Source organism: Oncorhynchus masou, chromosome 32 (assembly GCF_036934945.1).
Source record: "Oncorhynchus masou masou isolate Uvic2021 chromosome 32, UVic_Omas_1.1, whole genome shotgun sequence".
Classification (NCBI taxonomy): domain Eukaryota; kingdom Metazoa; phylum Chordata; class Actinopteri; order Salmoniformes; family Salmonidae; genus Oncorhynchus; species Oncorhynchus masou.
The window spans coordinates 47,720,254-47,736,274 of NC_088243.1; the positions used below are offsets into that span (position 1 = coordinate 47,720,254).

Here is a 16,021-nt window from a genome sequence, read left to right on the forward strand (position 1 = left end):
AATATGGTTCAGCTCTACTTTTTCCACATATATACATACATCTATCCAGTCGTTTCAGATCTTCACAAGTGCTTTAGAGGTAATAAACTGCCTCGACGGTAGCTAGGGGTTGTGTTCAGGGCTTGTGTTATCGATATCAGAATGGATGATTCACCTGAGGATGATGAACAGCTTGGCCGCACCCCCTTTGGCGGGGTGTGGACACGCCTCCAGGAGGATCCCTTGGCCGCTATTGGCTGCCAACCGCACTCACCATCCTCGAAGGAGCAATAGCTGCCAATGAGAAACTGACCTGAGAGGGAGAGAAAGACAGAGAGAGCAAGAGAGGTAGAAAGAGGAGAAGAAAGTGAGTAGCCTTGTAGCTCAATTGACCTAGAGAGATACAGACAGACAGTGAGAGAGATGGAACATCAGAGAGGAGGACATGATCAGAGGAGTGTCTCAGTAGCAAGGGCAGAGGGAGAGAGGATGGGAGATGAGGGAAGGGTGAAAGGGGAGAGACCAGAAGAAGGAGCAAAAATACAGGGGCTAATAATTTCAGAAAAAGTGAGAGAAAGAGCAAAAAAGTGGGGGGTGCCCAACCAGCTTTTACACATATGAAAGAGATGTGTCGAAGAGAGAGATGAGAAAGAAAAGGAGGGTGAAAAATAAATTATAGAAAAAAGGTTTGGTGATGCAAGCCTGCTGTCAATTGGGGGGTTGACTGCACTTTATATATACAGTGGGGGGAAAAAGTATTTAGTCAGCCACCAATTGTGCAAGTTCTCCCACTTGAAAAGATGAGAGAGGCCTGTAATTTTCATCATAGGTAGACTTCATCTATGACAGACAAAATGAGGGGAAAAAATCCAGAAAATCACATTGTAGGATATTTTATGAATTTATTTGCAAATTATGGTGGAAAATAAGTATTTGGTCACCTTCAAACAAGCAAGATTTCTGGCTCTCCCAGACCTGTAACTTCTTATTTAAGAGGCTCCTCTGTCCTCCACTCGTTACCTGTATTAATGGAACCTCATTGAACTTGTTATCAGTATAAACGACACCTGTCCACAACCTCAAACCGTCACACTCCAAACTCCACTATGGCCAAGAACAAAGAGCTGTCAAAGGACACCAGAAACACAATTGTAGACCTGCACCAGCCTGGGAAGACTGAATCTGCAATAGGTAAGCAGCTTGGTTTGAAGAAATCAACTGTGGGAGCAATTATTAGGATATCGAAGACATACAAGACCATAATCTCCCTCGATCTGGGGCTCCACGCAAGATCTCACCACGTGGGATCAAAATGATTACAAGAACGGCGAGCAAAAATCCCAGAACCACACGGGGGGACCTAGTGAATGACCTGCAGAGAGCTGGGACCAAAGTAACAAAGCCTACCATCAGTAACACACTACGCCGCCAGGGACTCAAATCCTGCAGTTTCAGACGTGTCCCCCTGCTTAAGCCAGTACATGTCCAGACCCATCTAAAGTTTGCTGGAGAGCATTTGGATGATCCAGAAGAAGATTGGGAGAATGTCATATGGTCAGATGAAACCAAAATAAAACTTTTTGGTAAAAACTCAACTTGTCGTGTTTGGAGGACAAAGAATGCTGAGTTGCATCCAAAGAACACCATACCTACTGTGAAGCATGGGGGTGGAAACATCATGCTTTGGGGCTGTTTTTCTGCAAAGGGACCAGGACGACTGATCCGTGTAAAGGAAAGAATGAATGGGGCCATGTATCGTGAGATTTTGAGTGAAAACCTCCTTCCATCAGCAAGGGCATTGAAGATGAAACGTGGCTGGGTCTTTCAGCATGACAATGATCCCAAACACACCGCCCGGGCAACGAAGGAGTGGCTTCGTAAGAAGCATTTCAAGGTCCTGGAGTGGCCTAGCCAGTCTCCAGATCTCAACCCCATAGAAAATCTTTGGAGGGAGTTGAAAGTCCATGATGCCCAGCAACAGCCCCAAAACATCACTGCTCTAGAGGAGATCTGCATGGAGGAATGGGCCAAAATACAAGCAACAGTGTGTGAAAACCTTGTGAAGACTTACAGAAAAGTTTGACCTCTGTCATTGCCAACAAAGGGTATATAACAAAGTATTAAGATAAACTTTTGTCATTGACCAAATACTTATTTTCCACCATAATTTGCAAATAAACTCATAAAAAAATCATACAATGTGATTTTCTGGATATTTCCCATAATTATGTCTTTCATATTTGAAGTGTACCTATGATGAAAATTACAGGCCTCTCTCATCTTTTTAAGTGTGAGAACTTGCACAATTGGTGGCTGACTAAATACTTTTTTGCTTCACTGTAGCAGTGGAGGCTCCTCAGAGGAGGAAGGGTAGGACCATCCTCCTGAATGAAAAAAGAAAAAGGGAAACTAACAAAGTTATCCTTTTTAGATAAAACTATACTAACTATATTCACGTCACCAAATAATTGACTAAAAAACACTGTTGAAATGAAGGTCTACAGTAGCCTCTACAGCACTCTGGAGGGTAGCACCGTGGTGTAGCCGGAGGACAGCTAGCTTTTGTCCTCCTCTGGGTACATTGACTTCAATACAAAACTTTGGAGGCTCATGGTTCGCAGCACCGTCCATAGACTTACATAGTCCGCAAACCTATCAGAGCTCTTGCAACATGAACTGACATGTTGTCCACACAATCAAAGGATTAGAGAATGAATCTAGCAGTGAAAGCATAAGCTACAGCTAGCTAGCAATGCAGTGCATACAATGTGGTGAGTATTTTACTCAAAGAGAGAGGAAGACAATAGTTGAACAGTTTAACAAATTAATTTATTCCAAAATGAAGGAGAAGTGAGAGAGATTTCCTAATATATTTTATTGCACTTTCACGTTCACTTACTTAGCTAGCTTCAAATGCAGCTAGATGGTTTAGTTTGGTTTTATAAATGTATTGCCACCGGGTAACTACTTGCTGCTGACTGTACACTGTACTGCATGATGGTAGCGGGTTTACTAAAACGCTAGTTCTAGTAGCTATGTTGACTGTGACGTGGTCATGTGCGGCAAAGAAGGACATAGGTCAATTGCAGTTGGTCCAGAACCAAGCAGCACGTATCACACTTATATGCACCGAGGGAAAGTGTCAGTAACATGCATGTCAGTCTCTCCTGGATCAAAGTTAAGGAGAGATTGACTGCATCCTTATTGGTCTTTGTGCGAGGTATTGATGTGTTGAAGGTACCAAACTGTTAAGCAGTTGGCACAGAGTTTAGACACTCATCAGTACAACACAAGGCATAAAACCCAAGGTCTCTTCACAGTCCCCAGGTCCAGAACAGAGGCTGGGAAACAGTATTAAATAGAGCCATGACTACATGGAACTCTCTGCCACCCTAGGTTTCTCAAGCTAGCAATAAACCCAGTTTAAAAAAACAGATAAAAGAACACCTTACTGCACAAAGGGGACTGTGAAGCGACACAACCATTTTATATGTTGTATTGTAATTTGCACTGTACTGTGTGTTAGACCTAGATATTGTGTGTATGTACTGATATGTAGGCTGTGTGTGACGTTTTAAATGCATGTATTTCAATCTTTGACTAATAATGCTCTGTACTATGTATTATGTTCTGATTCATGTGGACCGCAGGAAGAGTAGCTGATGCTTTTGCAGCAGCTAATGGGGATCCTAATGAATACGAAATCCCAAATACGTGACAACGATGTAGGCCGTGCGAAGCGGTTAGTGGTCATGATATGAAGGTTTGACTTGGAAAGGTTTTTTCGCCTGGTCAGAGACAGCTGATATGTTGTGCACTGAAATCCAAAAGTGAAGGGAAAAGGTGAGAGGAGGAGAGCGTGTAGATAGATGCGAGAAGGAATTGTATGTGGCAACTACGAAAGTGAACTGTGTTTGTATGTGATCAGGGGTGTATTCAAATGAAAGCAAACGGAACAAAACGGGGATAAACATACCTGAATTTGTCCAATAGAAACTCTCGTTTGCAACTGTTGGACTAATGATTACACCCTAGATTAGCTACTGGCAAGAGTGTGCAAAGCGGCATTGAATGTGCCACTGTCTGTCACCTTGATTACTCAAAATTCTCTCGACCTGTGCAGCTACGTTGTACATTTTCATTCAAAGGTTGTAGCAATCTCATGGTGGGTACAGGGAACATTTAAGTATCATGTAGGAGCCTAAATCGATCGATGTCACATTGAGCTGGGTGAATGGAATATGAATGACAGTCATCCATTATGCTGTAATAGAAATAAGGCCATGCTCAAAAAATAATCTTATCTTAACCTCTCTGGGATATGTGGCGTCCCACCTGGCCAAAAGTCCGGGAAAATGCAGAGCTCCGAATTCAAATAAATTACAATAAAATCAAACTGTCATTAAATCACACATGCAAGATAGCAAAATAAAGCTACACATGTTGTGAATCCAGCCAACATGTCAGATTTCAAAAAGGCTTTTCGGCGAAAGCAAACGATGCTATTATCTGAGGATAGCACCACAGTAAACAAAGAGAGAAACCATATTTCAACCCTGCAGGCGCTACACAAAACGCAGAAATAAAAATATAATTCATGCCTTACCTTTGATGAGCTTCTTTTGTTGGCACTCCGATATGTCCCATAAACAGCACAAATGGTCCTTTTGTTTCATTAATTCTGTCGATATATATCCAAAATGTCCATTTATTTGGCGCATTTGGTCCAGAAAAACACCGGTTCCAACTTGCTCAACATGACTACCAAATATCTCAAAAGTTACCTGTAAACTTTGCCAAGACATTTCAAACTACTTTTGAACTACAACTGTCTTTTAATGGGTTCGGTGCGCAGAGAGGTTAACGTAAATAATCGATACATTGAAGACGGGATGATCTGTGTTCAATACAGGAAGAAAATAATAATATGCATATCTTATATTCTGGGGATGAGTAGCAGGTAGTTGAATTTGGGCATGCATTTCATCCGGACGTGAAAATACTGCCCCCTGTCACCAAGAAGTTAACTGGCACCGAACGCCACTGATATATAGCTGCGTAAAAGCCACTTCATAGGGGAAAGATACTTGCCCAAGGCTTCTAGTAGGACAATTTGTCCTGTTTCACATTGACTCTACCAAGTCATCTCAGCAAGGATGCATGCTGCCAGCTCTAGCACTTTAAGGGCCTGTACCACTCCTGTAGTTCGTTCCCATGCTGAAATAGTTCCTTCTGTAACTTGTTCTCTCTACACTAATTGGCACTGGATGACACAATTAAGTAGACTCAAAGATACTCACAGGGAAGGGAACACATGTTCATGCACACACAAACACACACACACGCATGCATGCAGACACACACACAAACACACACAACCAAAACAGCATCAGTGGCCACAAATGCAATTATATCTCTGTCTTCCACCGATTGATGATCAGTGAAGACTCTGCTCAACTGTTGCGACTCATCTGCAGAGGCGAGGTAGAGCGAGAACGGGAGGGTGGAAATGATGACCTATGACTGTAAACACATCGACCAGCATAGTCTTCGATTCTCTAACGGGCGGATGTGTAAAAATGAATCCACCCCCATCTTCAATATCAATGCCATAAATTCCTCTTGATTGAAATGAGATAGATAAATGATGGATTGATCATACGGAATAGGTTATGCCGAAGGGTAACATGGTGTGTTTTGGGACTCTGGAGTCACGAAAGTTTCAGGGAGGGTAGATGGACACAAATGCAGGGCACAACTGCAAGTGACTGAAGAAGAGAGAGGGATCAGAAAGAGAGAAATAGGAGGGAGAGAGAGATGTGACAGAGGGGGGAACGAGAGAGCTGGGAGAGGAGAGAGAGAGTGATGGGACAGAGGGGGAGAGAGGGAGAGGTGGGAGGGAAGGAGAGAGCAAGCCATGGGAGAGCGAGCTCTTGTTCCCAACACAAATAGACTTTGTGCTTACCATCACGTTACAATCCTCAGGACATAATTTGAGTTGAAAAGGGCAGGTGACTAATAGATCCATTGTTTATGACATGAGAAGTAGAGTAATGTACAGTACTTTCCACTTGTCATGTCAAATAGAGTCAATGAGATCAATGATGTAACTAGTGTTATCGTAACCACTGACAAATAACTACTCCATAATTGACAGGGTTGACTGGCACTATTTGAAGATGAGATACAACAGAGAAGTTGCCACAAAGAGGAAGCTTCGGATGGGTAACGAGCTTCCAAATAATTTGTTATGCACACCTCTCAAGTCACTCACTGTACAAAGGCAACGGTATCAACAATTCCAGTGAATCCCAAGCTGTGTAACCTCTGGCTGCCACGCCTACCGATCTCCATGCATTTCATGTTTTAAGTAGTGATTAATTCAACTGTCATGCAACGATCGGTCTCTCTGGGGCATCTCCAGCACACGCCACATTCAAATGTACATTATGCCCCTGGGTTAGTGTGCAAGTCTAATTGCCATTGATAGCTTGATGGTACTAGGATCATTAGCAGGGAAAAAGCCATCAGGCCTGGGATTTGAACCCTCACGTTAGCCTCTTATTTCGCTAGCCCCCACGGTTCGCTGACCGATAGGCACAGGGAAGTGGCCATCATAGGCATGCTAATGTTATTTCTGGTCAGCTTCACATACATGTGCATGAATGGAGATTAATTTAAGGTAAATTAACATTCTGTATGTTTTTCCTGGAATTCATTTCAAATGTGTTTACAGAGATATGCCCAGCGACACACATGCAATTATATACAGTGCCTTCAGAGAGTATTCATACTCCTTTGCACACCTGGATTGTACAATATTTATCCATTATTATTTTAAAAATTCTTTAAGCTCTGTCAAATTGGTTGTTGATCATTGCTAGACAACCATTTTCAAGTTTTGCCATAGGAACATTCTCACTGTCTTCTTGGTAAGCAACTCCAGTGTAAATTTGGCCTTGTGTTTTAGGTTATTATCCTGCTGAAGGTTTAATTCATCTCCCGGTGTCTGGTGGAAAGCACACTGAACCAGGTCTTCCTTGGGGACTTTGCCTCTGCTTAGCTCCATTTCTTTCTTGTCCTGAAAAACTCCCGACATGATGCAGCCACCACTATGCTTGAAAATATGGAGAGTAGTTGTCAGGATTTGGCCAGGGTTGTTCCGGTTTTTGGTCACTAGATGCCCCCATTGTGCTTTTTGACCTTTTGCTTTCCCTTGATCCCCATTATTATTTGCACCTGTGCCTTGTTTTCCCCTGATTGTATTTAAACCCTTAGTTTCCCTCAGTTCTTTGCTCTGTGTTTGTATGTTAGCACCCAGCCCTAGTATTCTTTGTACTCTTGTTGATCCCGGTGGACACACTTGTGGAATTCTGTTTTTTTGTTCTTGTTTATTTATTTTTGAGTATCTTTTGAGGCTTTTTATGCTTTACCTACCACCTTGTGGATTTACCTTTTTGTCTTGGAGGATTACCTTGTGGATTACCTTGTTCTTGTGGAATTCCTTTTGAGGTTGTGGAGTTACATGTTTTCCTGAAGGACTTCACTTTTTACTTTATTAAATACACCGTCTCAAGTACTGCTGTGTCTGCCTCATCTTCTAGGTTCTGCTGACTATTCGTGGCTCAGTTGGTTAAGTGACTGTTTCTCACTCTGGAGACCCGGGTTCGTAACCCAGTCCTAACAGAAACACAGAGCCAAAAATGAACCCAGAGGCAGCCAGTTCCCAGGATCTTGTTGCCATGCTGTCCCACCACCAGGAAACTGCCCAACGCCACAAAGCCACCCTGGTTCAGCAAGAGGCCTCTTCTGTCGGAGATGCTGACTTCCATAAAGCAGATATCTGATCGACTTACCCCGGCAACAGTTCCCGTCCCAGTACCTCAGATTCACGTACCCATGGCAGTTAACCCCCTGGCTGAACCTCGTCTTCCACCTCCCCAACGGTTCTCAGGTGATCCAAGTGCTTGTAAAGGGTTTCTCACCCAATGTTCTCTCTCCTTCGAGCTGCAACCCTCGTCTTTTCCCACCGACCGGTCTAAGTTCGCATATATCATCACCCTGCTGTCAGAAAAAGCCCTGGCCTGGGCTACTGCTGTGTGGGATGCCCATAGTTCCTGCTGTGCCAGCTACTCTGCCTTTGCTGAGGAATTCAAACGAGTGTTTCAAGGCCCAAGCAGTGGTCCTGACTCAGCCAAACAGCTCCTGACTCTCCACCAAGGTCGGCGCAGCGTGACGGACTATGCCATCCAGTTCCGCACGGTGGCAGCAGCGAGTGGCTGGAACAACGAGGCGCTCACGGTGTGCTTTCTGAAAGGCCTTTCTGAAACTATCCAAGATGAACTGGCCACTCGGGAACCACCGGACAATCTCGAGTCCCTGATCAAGTTGGCCTCACGCATTGACCAGCGTCTGAGAGAGAGAGAACTCAACCGTAGACCTCTAGCTCCTATCAGTCCCAGCTCCGAGTCCCCACCTTTATCCTCGCTGGCTCCACCGGAACCCATGCAGATTGGACACATCTCCCAGGCTGAGAGAGATCGCCGAATGAGGGAGCGACGCTGTCTATATTGCGGCAAACCGGGCCATTTCCGTTCCACATGTCCCGGGCTCCAGGGAAACGCTCTGTCCCATACAGACCGGGAGGAACTGTAACGGGAAACATAACCTCCTCCCATCCGTCCAACTCCCGTCTGCTCATTCCAGTCACCCTTTGCTGGGACAACCACAAGCTTCACCTTCAAGCCTTGGTAGACTGGAAGACCGCTTTCAACACGCCTACTGGTCACTATGAATACTTGGTGATGCCCTTCGGCCTGACCAACGCCCCAGCGGTGTTCCAAGCGCTCATAAACGATGTGCTTAGGGATATGCTTAACATATTTGTTTTCGTTTACTTGGATGACATCCTCATCTTTTCGAGCTCCCTTCAAGAACACACAAAGCATGTCAGACAAGAACTCAAACGCCTCCTAGAAAGCCATCTGTACGTTAAGCCGGAAAAATGTGAATTCCATTCATCCCGAGTACAATTCCTGGGATTTGTAGTGGAACCCGGTCGAGTCCAAATGGACCCCAGGAAGGTAGGGGCGGTAGCGGATTGGCCCACTCACAAATCCATTAAGGAAGTTCAGCGTTTCCTGGGCTTCACAAACTTTTACCGCAAGTTCATCAAGAACTTCAGCTTGGTGGCAGCCCCTCTCTCAGCTTTAACCAAGGGTGGCAATGCAAGGTTTTTGTGGGGAAGAGAAGCTGAGACAGCCTTCCAAGGACTCAAGCAGCGCGTCCTCTCTGCTCCCATCCTGATACTACCGACTACGGATGAACCATTTGTGGTGGAGGTAGACGCATCAGAGGTTGGTGTTGGAGCTGACCTGTCTCAGAGGGGTGAAGACAAGAAGCTTCATCCGTGCGCTTTCTTCTCACACCGGCTTACCCCGGCTGAGAGGAACAACGATGTGGGGGATCGTGAACTCCTAGCGGTTAAGATGGCATTGAAGGAATGGAGACACTGGCTCGAGGGGGCTTCTCACCCGTTTCAAGTGCTTACGGACCACAAAAATCTGGAGTATATCCAGCAGGCGAAGCGGTTGAACTCTAGACAAGCTAGATGGTCTCTCTTCTTCAGTCGATTCCAGTTTATCCTCACCTATCGGCCCGGGTCGAAGAATCTCAAACCGGATGCCCTGTCCCGAGTCTACGCTCCTGCCATTCGAGATGACACGGACATGCCTGTCCTTCCTGCTGCTAAGATCGTCGCTCCGATCTCGTGGCAAGTTGAGGATACCGTGAGACGAGCTCAAGCTATCGAACCGGACCCGAAAGGAGGTCCTGCCAATCGGTTGTTTGTCCCCAAGGCAGTGAGGACTCAGGTCCTTCTGTGGGGGCACTCCTCTCGCCTCACCTGTCACCCGGGCGTAGGTCACACCTTGGAGTTCATCCAGCGTAAGTTTTGGTGGCCTACCATAAGAGAAGACGTTGCCACTTTCGTCAATGCCTGCCCCGTGTGCTGCCAGGGCAAATCTTCTCACCTCCGCCCTCAAGGACTCCTTCACCCTTTACCTGTTCCCCACAGACCCTGGTCCCATATCTCATTGGACTTTATTACTGGACTTCCTCCATCCCATGGCAATACTACTATCCTAGTCATAATCGACAGGTTTTCAAAGGCGGCCAGGTTCGTCCCTCTGACTAAGTTACCTTCTGCCAAGGAAACGGCTGAGTTGGTAATTAATCATGTGTTTCGAGTCTTCGGCATTCCTCAAGATATGGTTTCTGACAGATGTCCCCAGTTCGCCTCAAGGTTTTGGAAGGCCTTCTGCCAACTTATGGGAGCTTCTGCCAGTCTATCTTCAGGGTACCATCCGGAGTCCAACGGCCAAACAGAGAGGATGAATCAAGAGCTGGAAACCACCCTCCGATGTATGACTCGTAACAACCCGTCCACATGGTCATCCTTTATTGTTTGGGCCGAATACGCGCACAACACCTTGCGCTCCTCCTCCACTGGTATGTCCCCGCACGAGTGTCAGTTTGGCTATGCCCCTTCATTGTTCCCGGACCAGGAGGCAGAAGTCAGAGTGCCTTCAGCCTTGAAGTTCATCAGACGCTGTCGGCTTATGTGGAGGAAGACCCGTCTTAATCTTATGCGTTCCTCACAGAGGTACCAACAACAAGCCAACAGACGTCGCCGTCCCGGGCCTACCCTGCGCCCCGGCCAGAGAGTCTGGCTCTCCACAAGAGACTTACCACTACGGGTGGAGTCTCGCAAGCTGTCCCAAAGATACATCGGTCCCTTTAACCTCTTACATCTATGGTGGCGCTATTTCATTTTTGGATGAAAAACGTTCCCGTTTTAAACAAGATATTTTGTCACAAAAAGATGCTCGACTATGCATATAATTGCTACTGTTCGAAAGAAAACACTCTGACGTGTCCAGAAATACAAATATCTTCTCTGTGCGTGCCCTTTAACGTGAGCTTCAGGCAAAACCAAGATGAGATGGCATCCAGGAAATGACAAGGATTTTTGAGGCTCTGTTTGTCATGATCTCCTTATATGGCTGTGAACGCAAGAGGAATGAGTCTGCCCTTTCTGTCGTTTCCCCAAAGTGTCTGCAGCATTGTGACGTATTTGTAGGCAGATCATTGGAAGATTGACCATAAGAGACCACATTACCACGTGTCCGCCCGGTGTCCTGCGCCGAAATTGGTGCGCAAAAGTCACCTGCCAGTATTTTTCCATGGGACACAGAGAGGGAAGCAAGCTTCCACGAACTGCATGTCAATGAAGAGATATGTGAAAAAACACCTTGAGGATTGATTCCAAACAACGTTTGCCATGTTTCGGTCGATATTATGTAGTTAATCCGGAAAAAGTTTCACGTTGTAGGTGACTGCATTTTCGGTTCGTTTCGGTAGCCAGGCGCAATGTAGAAAACGGAACGATTTCTCCTACACACAGACGCTTTCAGGAAACACTGCGCATCTGGTATGTGGCTGGGAGTCTCCTCATTGAAAACATCAGAAGCTCTTCAAAGGTAAATGATTTTATTTATTTGGTTATCTGGCCGTGCTACATGCTACACAAAATGCTATGCTAGCTTTGCATACTCTTACACAAATTAGTCCATTTCTATGGTTCAAAAGCATATTTTGAAAATCTGAGATGACAGTGTTGTTAAGAAAAGGCTAAGCTTGAGAGCAAACGCATTATTTTAATTTTATTTGCGATTTTCAGAAATCGTTAACGTTGCGTTATGCTAATGAGCCTGAGGCTTAGTCACGATCCCGGATCCGGGATGGGGAGTTTCAAGTAAGGTTGCCAGGAGAGTTAACCCAGTTTCTTATCGCCTACACTTACCCAGATCCCTTAAGATTTGTAAGTCGCTCTGGATAAGAGCGTCTGCTAAATGACTTAAATGTAAATGTAAGATTAATCCCACGTTTCACATTTCCTTATTAAAACCTGTTGTTTTTTCTCCCCTTGTCCCGGCAGACAGACCTCCCCCTCCACCTCGTGTCATTGGAGGCCAGCCGGCTTATACCGTCCATCGGATACTGGATTCCCGCCGGGTGCAGCGGTCCTGGCAGTATCTGGTGGACTGGGAAGGCTACGGTCCCGAGGAGCGCTCCTGGGTTCCTGCCAAAGACATACTGGACCCTGACCTCATTCGTCAGTTCAGGGCCCTCCACCCCGAGAGAGCTGGTAGGAACGTCAGGAGCCGTTCCTAGGGGGGGGATTCTGTCAGGATTTGGCCAGGGTTGTTCCGGTTTTGGTCACTAGATGCCCCCATTGTGCTTTTTGACCTTTTGCTTTCCCTTGATCCCCATTATTATTTGCACCTGTGCCTCGTTTCCCCTGATTGTATTTAAACCCTTAGTTTCCCTCAGTTCTTTGCTCTGTGTTTGTATGTTAGCACCCAGCCCTAGTATTCTGTGTACTCTTGTTGATCCCGGTGGACGCTCTTGTGGAATTCTGTTTTTTTGTTCTTGTTTATTTATTTTTGAGTATCTTTTGAGGCTTTTTATGCTTTACCTACCACCTTGTGGATTTACCTTTTTGTCTTGGAGGATTACCTTGTGGATTACCTTGTTCTTGTGGAATTCCTTTTGAGGTTGTGGAGTTACATGTTTTCCTGAAGGACTTCACTTTTTACTTTATTAAATACACCGTCTCAAGTACTGCTGTGTCTGCCTCATCTTCTGGGTTCTGCTGACTATTCGTGGCTCAGTTGGTTAAGTGACTGTTTCTCACTCCGGAGACCCGGGTTCGTAACCGGGTCCTGACAGTATTACTCAGTAATGGGTTGTATTGGATTTGCCCCAAACAAATCCAAAGCATGAATGCATTCATTCCCCAAGAAGGCGTAGCAGTCAGACGTGTTTTTGTCTTGTCCCGTCTTGTCCCCCCGTGTACACAGTCGTTTTCCCCCTATATATTTCAATCTCACTTTCCATCTATGAACTGAGTATACTTTCCTGCAACCTGCCTCATCTAATGTGGTACAGATCTGCTATTTTTAAACTTTAGAATCGGAACCCCCATCAGAAGCTAGCCAGCTAACTAGCTACTAGCTGGTAGTCAGTTAGCCACTGCTAGCGGTCTTCACCATTAACTACGACACCAGCCATCTTCAGCTCGGTCAATACCTGCCAGTCTGCACAGCGCGACACCAACCCAGAGCATATCGGACAGCTTTTTCTCTACCGCTTCACCGTATGCTTTCCACAAGCCCTGGTCCATTACACCAGATCATCGCAGCTAGCTAGCTGCATTCGAGTGGCTACTGCTGGCTAATGCCTCTGTCCTGAAGCATGCACCAGTTAGCCTTGAGCTAGCCTCGAGCTAGGCACATCTCTCGGCTTGTCGAAGAGGTCTACCAGCTAATTCTTGGGCTACAATACCTCTTTTGCCAATTGGCCTGGACCCTTTATTGCCGACACAGGAGCCCCGCCAATTCATGGTCTGGTCTGTGGGTCGGGGCAAGCAGATGGATGTCGCCGAAGGCCCATCTGCTAGCCCCGACCCACTAGCTGTCTGAATTTCCGTGTCTCCAGCTCGCATAGTATAGTAGCGACTACTGAACGGCTCCCTGACTCACCTATTGCTGCTCATTGGACCCTATGGCTACACATGCCTCTTTCTAATGTAAATATGCTTGTCTATTGCTGTTTTGGTTAGTTATTATTGTCTTATTTCACTGTAGAGCCCCCAGCATTACCCAAATTGCCTTAGATATCCATTTTGTTCCACCCCTCACACATGCAGAGACCTCACCTGGCTTAACTGGTGCCTCTAGAGACAAAACCTCTCACATCGTCACTCAATGCCTAGGTTTACCTCCACTGTACTCACATCCTACCATACCTTTGTCTGTACATTATGCCTTGAATTGATTCTTCCACGCGCAGAAATATGCTCCTTTTTCTCCCTGTTCCGAACGCACTAGACGGACAGTTCTTATAGCCTTTAGCAATACTCATCCTACTCCTCCTCGGTTCCTCTGGTGATGTAGAGGTTAATCCAGGCCCTGTAACCCCCAGCATCACTCCTATTCCCAGGTGCTCTCATTTGTTGACTTCTGTAACCGTAAAAGCCTTGGTTTCATGCATGTTAACATTAGAAGCCTACTCCCTAAGCTTGATTCACTGCTTTAGCTCACTCCGCCAAACCTGATGTCCTAGCCGTGTCTGAATCTTTGGAATTTTGGAATTTTCCATCCCCAACTACAACATTTTACGACAAGATATAACTGCCAAAGGGGGAGGATTTGCAATCTACTGCAGGGATTGCCTGCAGAGTTCTGTCATTGTCATGCATAGGTGTAATAGGTGGCAGGGAAGTCAGGCTCAGGAGAGTCAAATGGAGTGTAAAATGGAGTCTTTTAATAAAGTCCACAGAGTATGCTCCAAAACACTAAAAGTACATAACAAACAAACATGGGTATAAGGACCCGACGCCCACCTATACAACAAACACACTACACTGACAATAAAACAATCTCTGACAAAGACATGAGCGGAAACAGAGGGTTATATACACAACCGGTAATGAATGGGATTGAAAACAGATGTGTGGGAAGACAAGACAAAACCAATGGAAAATGAAAAAAGGATCAATGATGGCTAGAAGACCGGTGACATCGAACGCCGAGCACCGCCCGAACAAGGAGAGGCAACGACTGTCACGGCAGAAGTCTGTCACGGCAGAAGTCGTGACAATACCCCCCCTCTGACGCGCGGCTCCAGCTGCGCTTCGACACCGGCCTCGGGGACGACCCGGAGGGCGAGGTGCAGGGCGATCCGGATGGAGACGGTGGAATTCTGATAACATGGAAGGATCTAACACGTCCTCCACCGGAACCCAGCATCTCTCCTCTGGCCCGTACCCCTCCCAGTCCACGAGGTACTGAAGGCCCCTCGCCCGACGTCTTGAATCCAAAATGGATCGAACAGAGTACGCCGGAACCCCCTCAATGTCTAGAGGAGGCGGAGGAATATCACGCACTTCAGCCTCCTGGAGCGGGCCGTCCACCATCGGCCTGAGGAGAGACACATGGAACGAGGGGTTAATACGGTAATGAGTGGGTAGTTGTAACCTATAGTATACCTCGTTCACTCTCCTCAGGACTTTAAACGGCCCCACAAACCGCGGACCCAGCTTCCGGCAGAGCAGGCGAAGGGGCAGGTTTCGGGTCGAGAGCCAGACCCTGTCCCCTGGTGCGAACACTGGGGCCTCACTGCGGCGACGGTCTGCGCCAATTTTCTGGCGCCTTATGGCACGCTGAAGGTGGACGTGGGCTGCCTCCCAAGTCTCCTCAGCGTGCCAAAACCAATTGTCAACCGCAGGGGCCTCAGTCTGGCTCTGATGACAAGGACCCAGAACCGGCTGATACCCTAATACACATTGAAAGGGAGTAAGGTTAGTGGAGGAGTGACGTAGCGAGTTCTGAGAAATCTCTGCCCAGGGCACGAACTTCACCCACTCCCCCGGCCGATCCTGGCAATAAGACTGCAGAAACCTACCCACATCCTGGTTAACTCTCTCCACCTGCCCATTACTCTCAGGGTGAAAACCTGAGGTAAGACTAACCGAGATCCCCATGACGCTCCATGAACGCCTTCCAGACCCTTGATGTGAACTGGGGACCCCTATCAGACACTATATCCTCAGGCACCCCATAGTGCCGGAAAACGTGTGTAAACAGGGCCTCTGCAGTTTGTAAGGCCGTAGGGAGACAGGGCAAAGGGAGGAGACAACAGGACTTAGAAAACCGATCCACAACGACCAGGATCGTGGTGTAACCCTGTGAAGGTGGAAGATCAGTCAAAAAATCCACCGACAGGTGCGACCACGGCCGTTGAGGAACGGGTAGAGGTTGTAGCTTACCTCTGGGCAGTTGTCTAGGAGCCTTGCACTGGGTGCACACCGAGCAGGAAGAAACATAAATCCTCACGTCCTTAGCTAAAGTGGGCCACCAGTATCTCCCGTCAAGACAGCGCATCGTCCGACCTATCCCAGGATGACCAGAGGAGGGTG

The 16,021-nt window shown here is 46.7% G+C and overlaps 1 protein-coding gene across 1 annotated transcript in view; it reads right to left on the bottom strand.

The window, feature by feature from the left end:
* LOC135526149 (ALK tyrosine kinase receptor-like) overlaps nucleotides 1–16,021 on the bottom strand; it is a 759,574-nt gene that overhangs the window by 114,404 nt on the left and 629,149 nt on the right. The window contains 1 exon segment of the mRNA XM_064954281.1: nucleotides 155–292. Within this exon segment, the coding sequence (XP_064810353.1) occupies nucleotides 155–292 (138 nt within the window).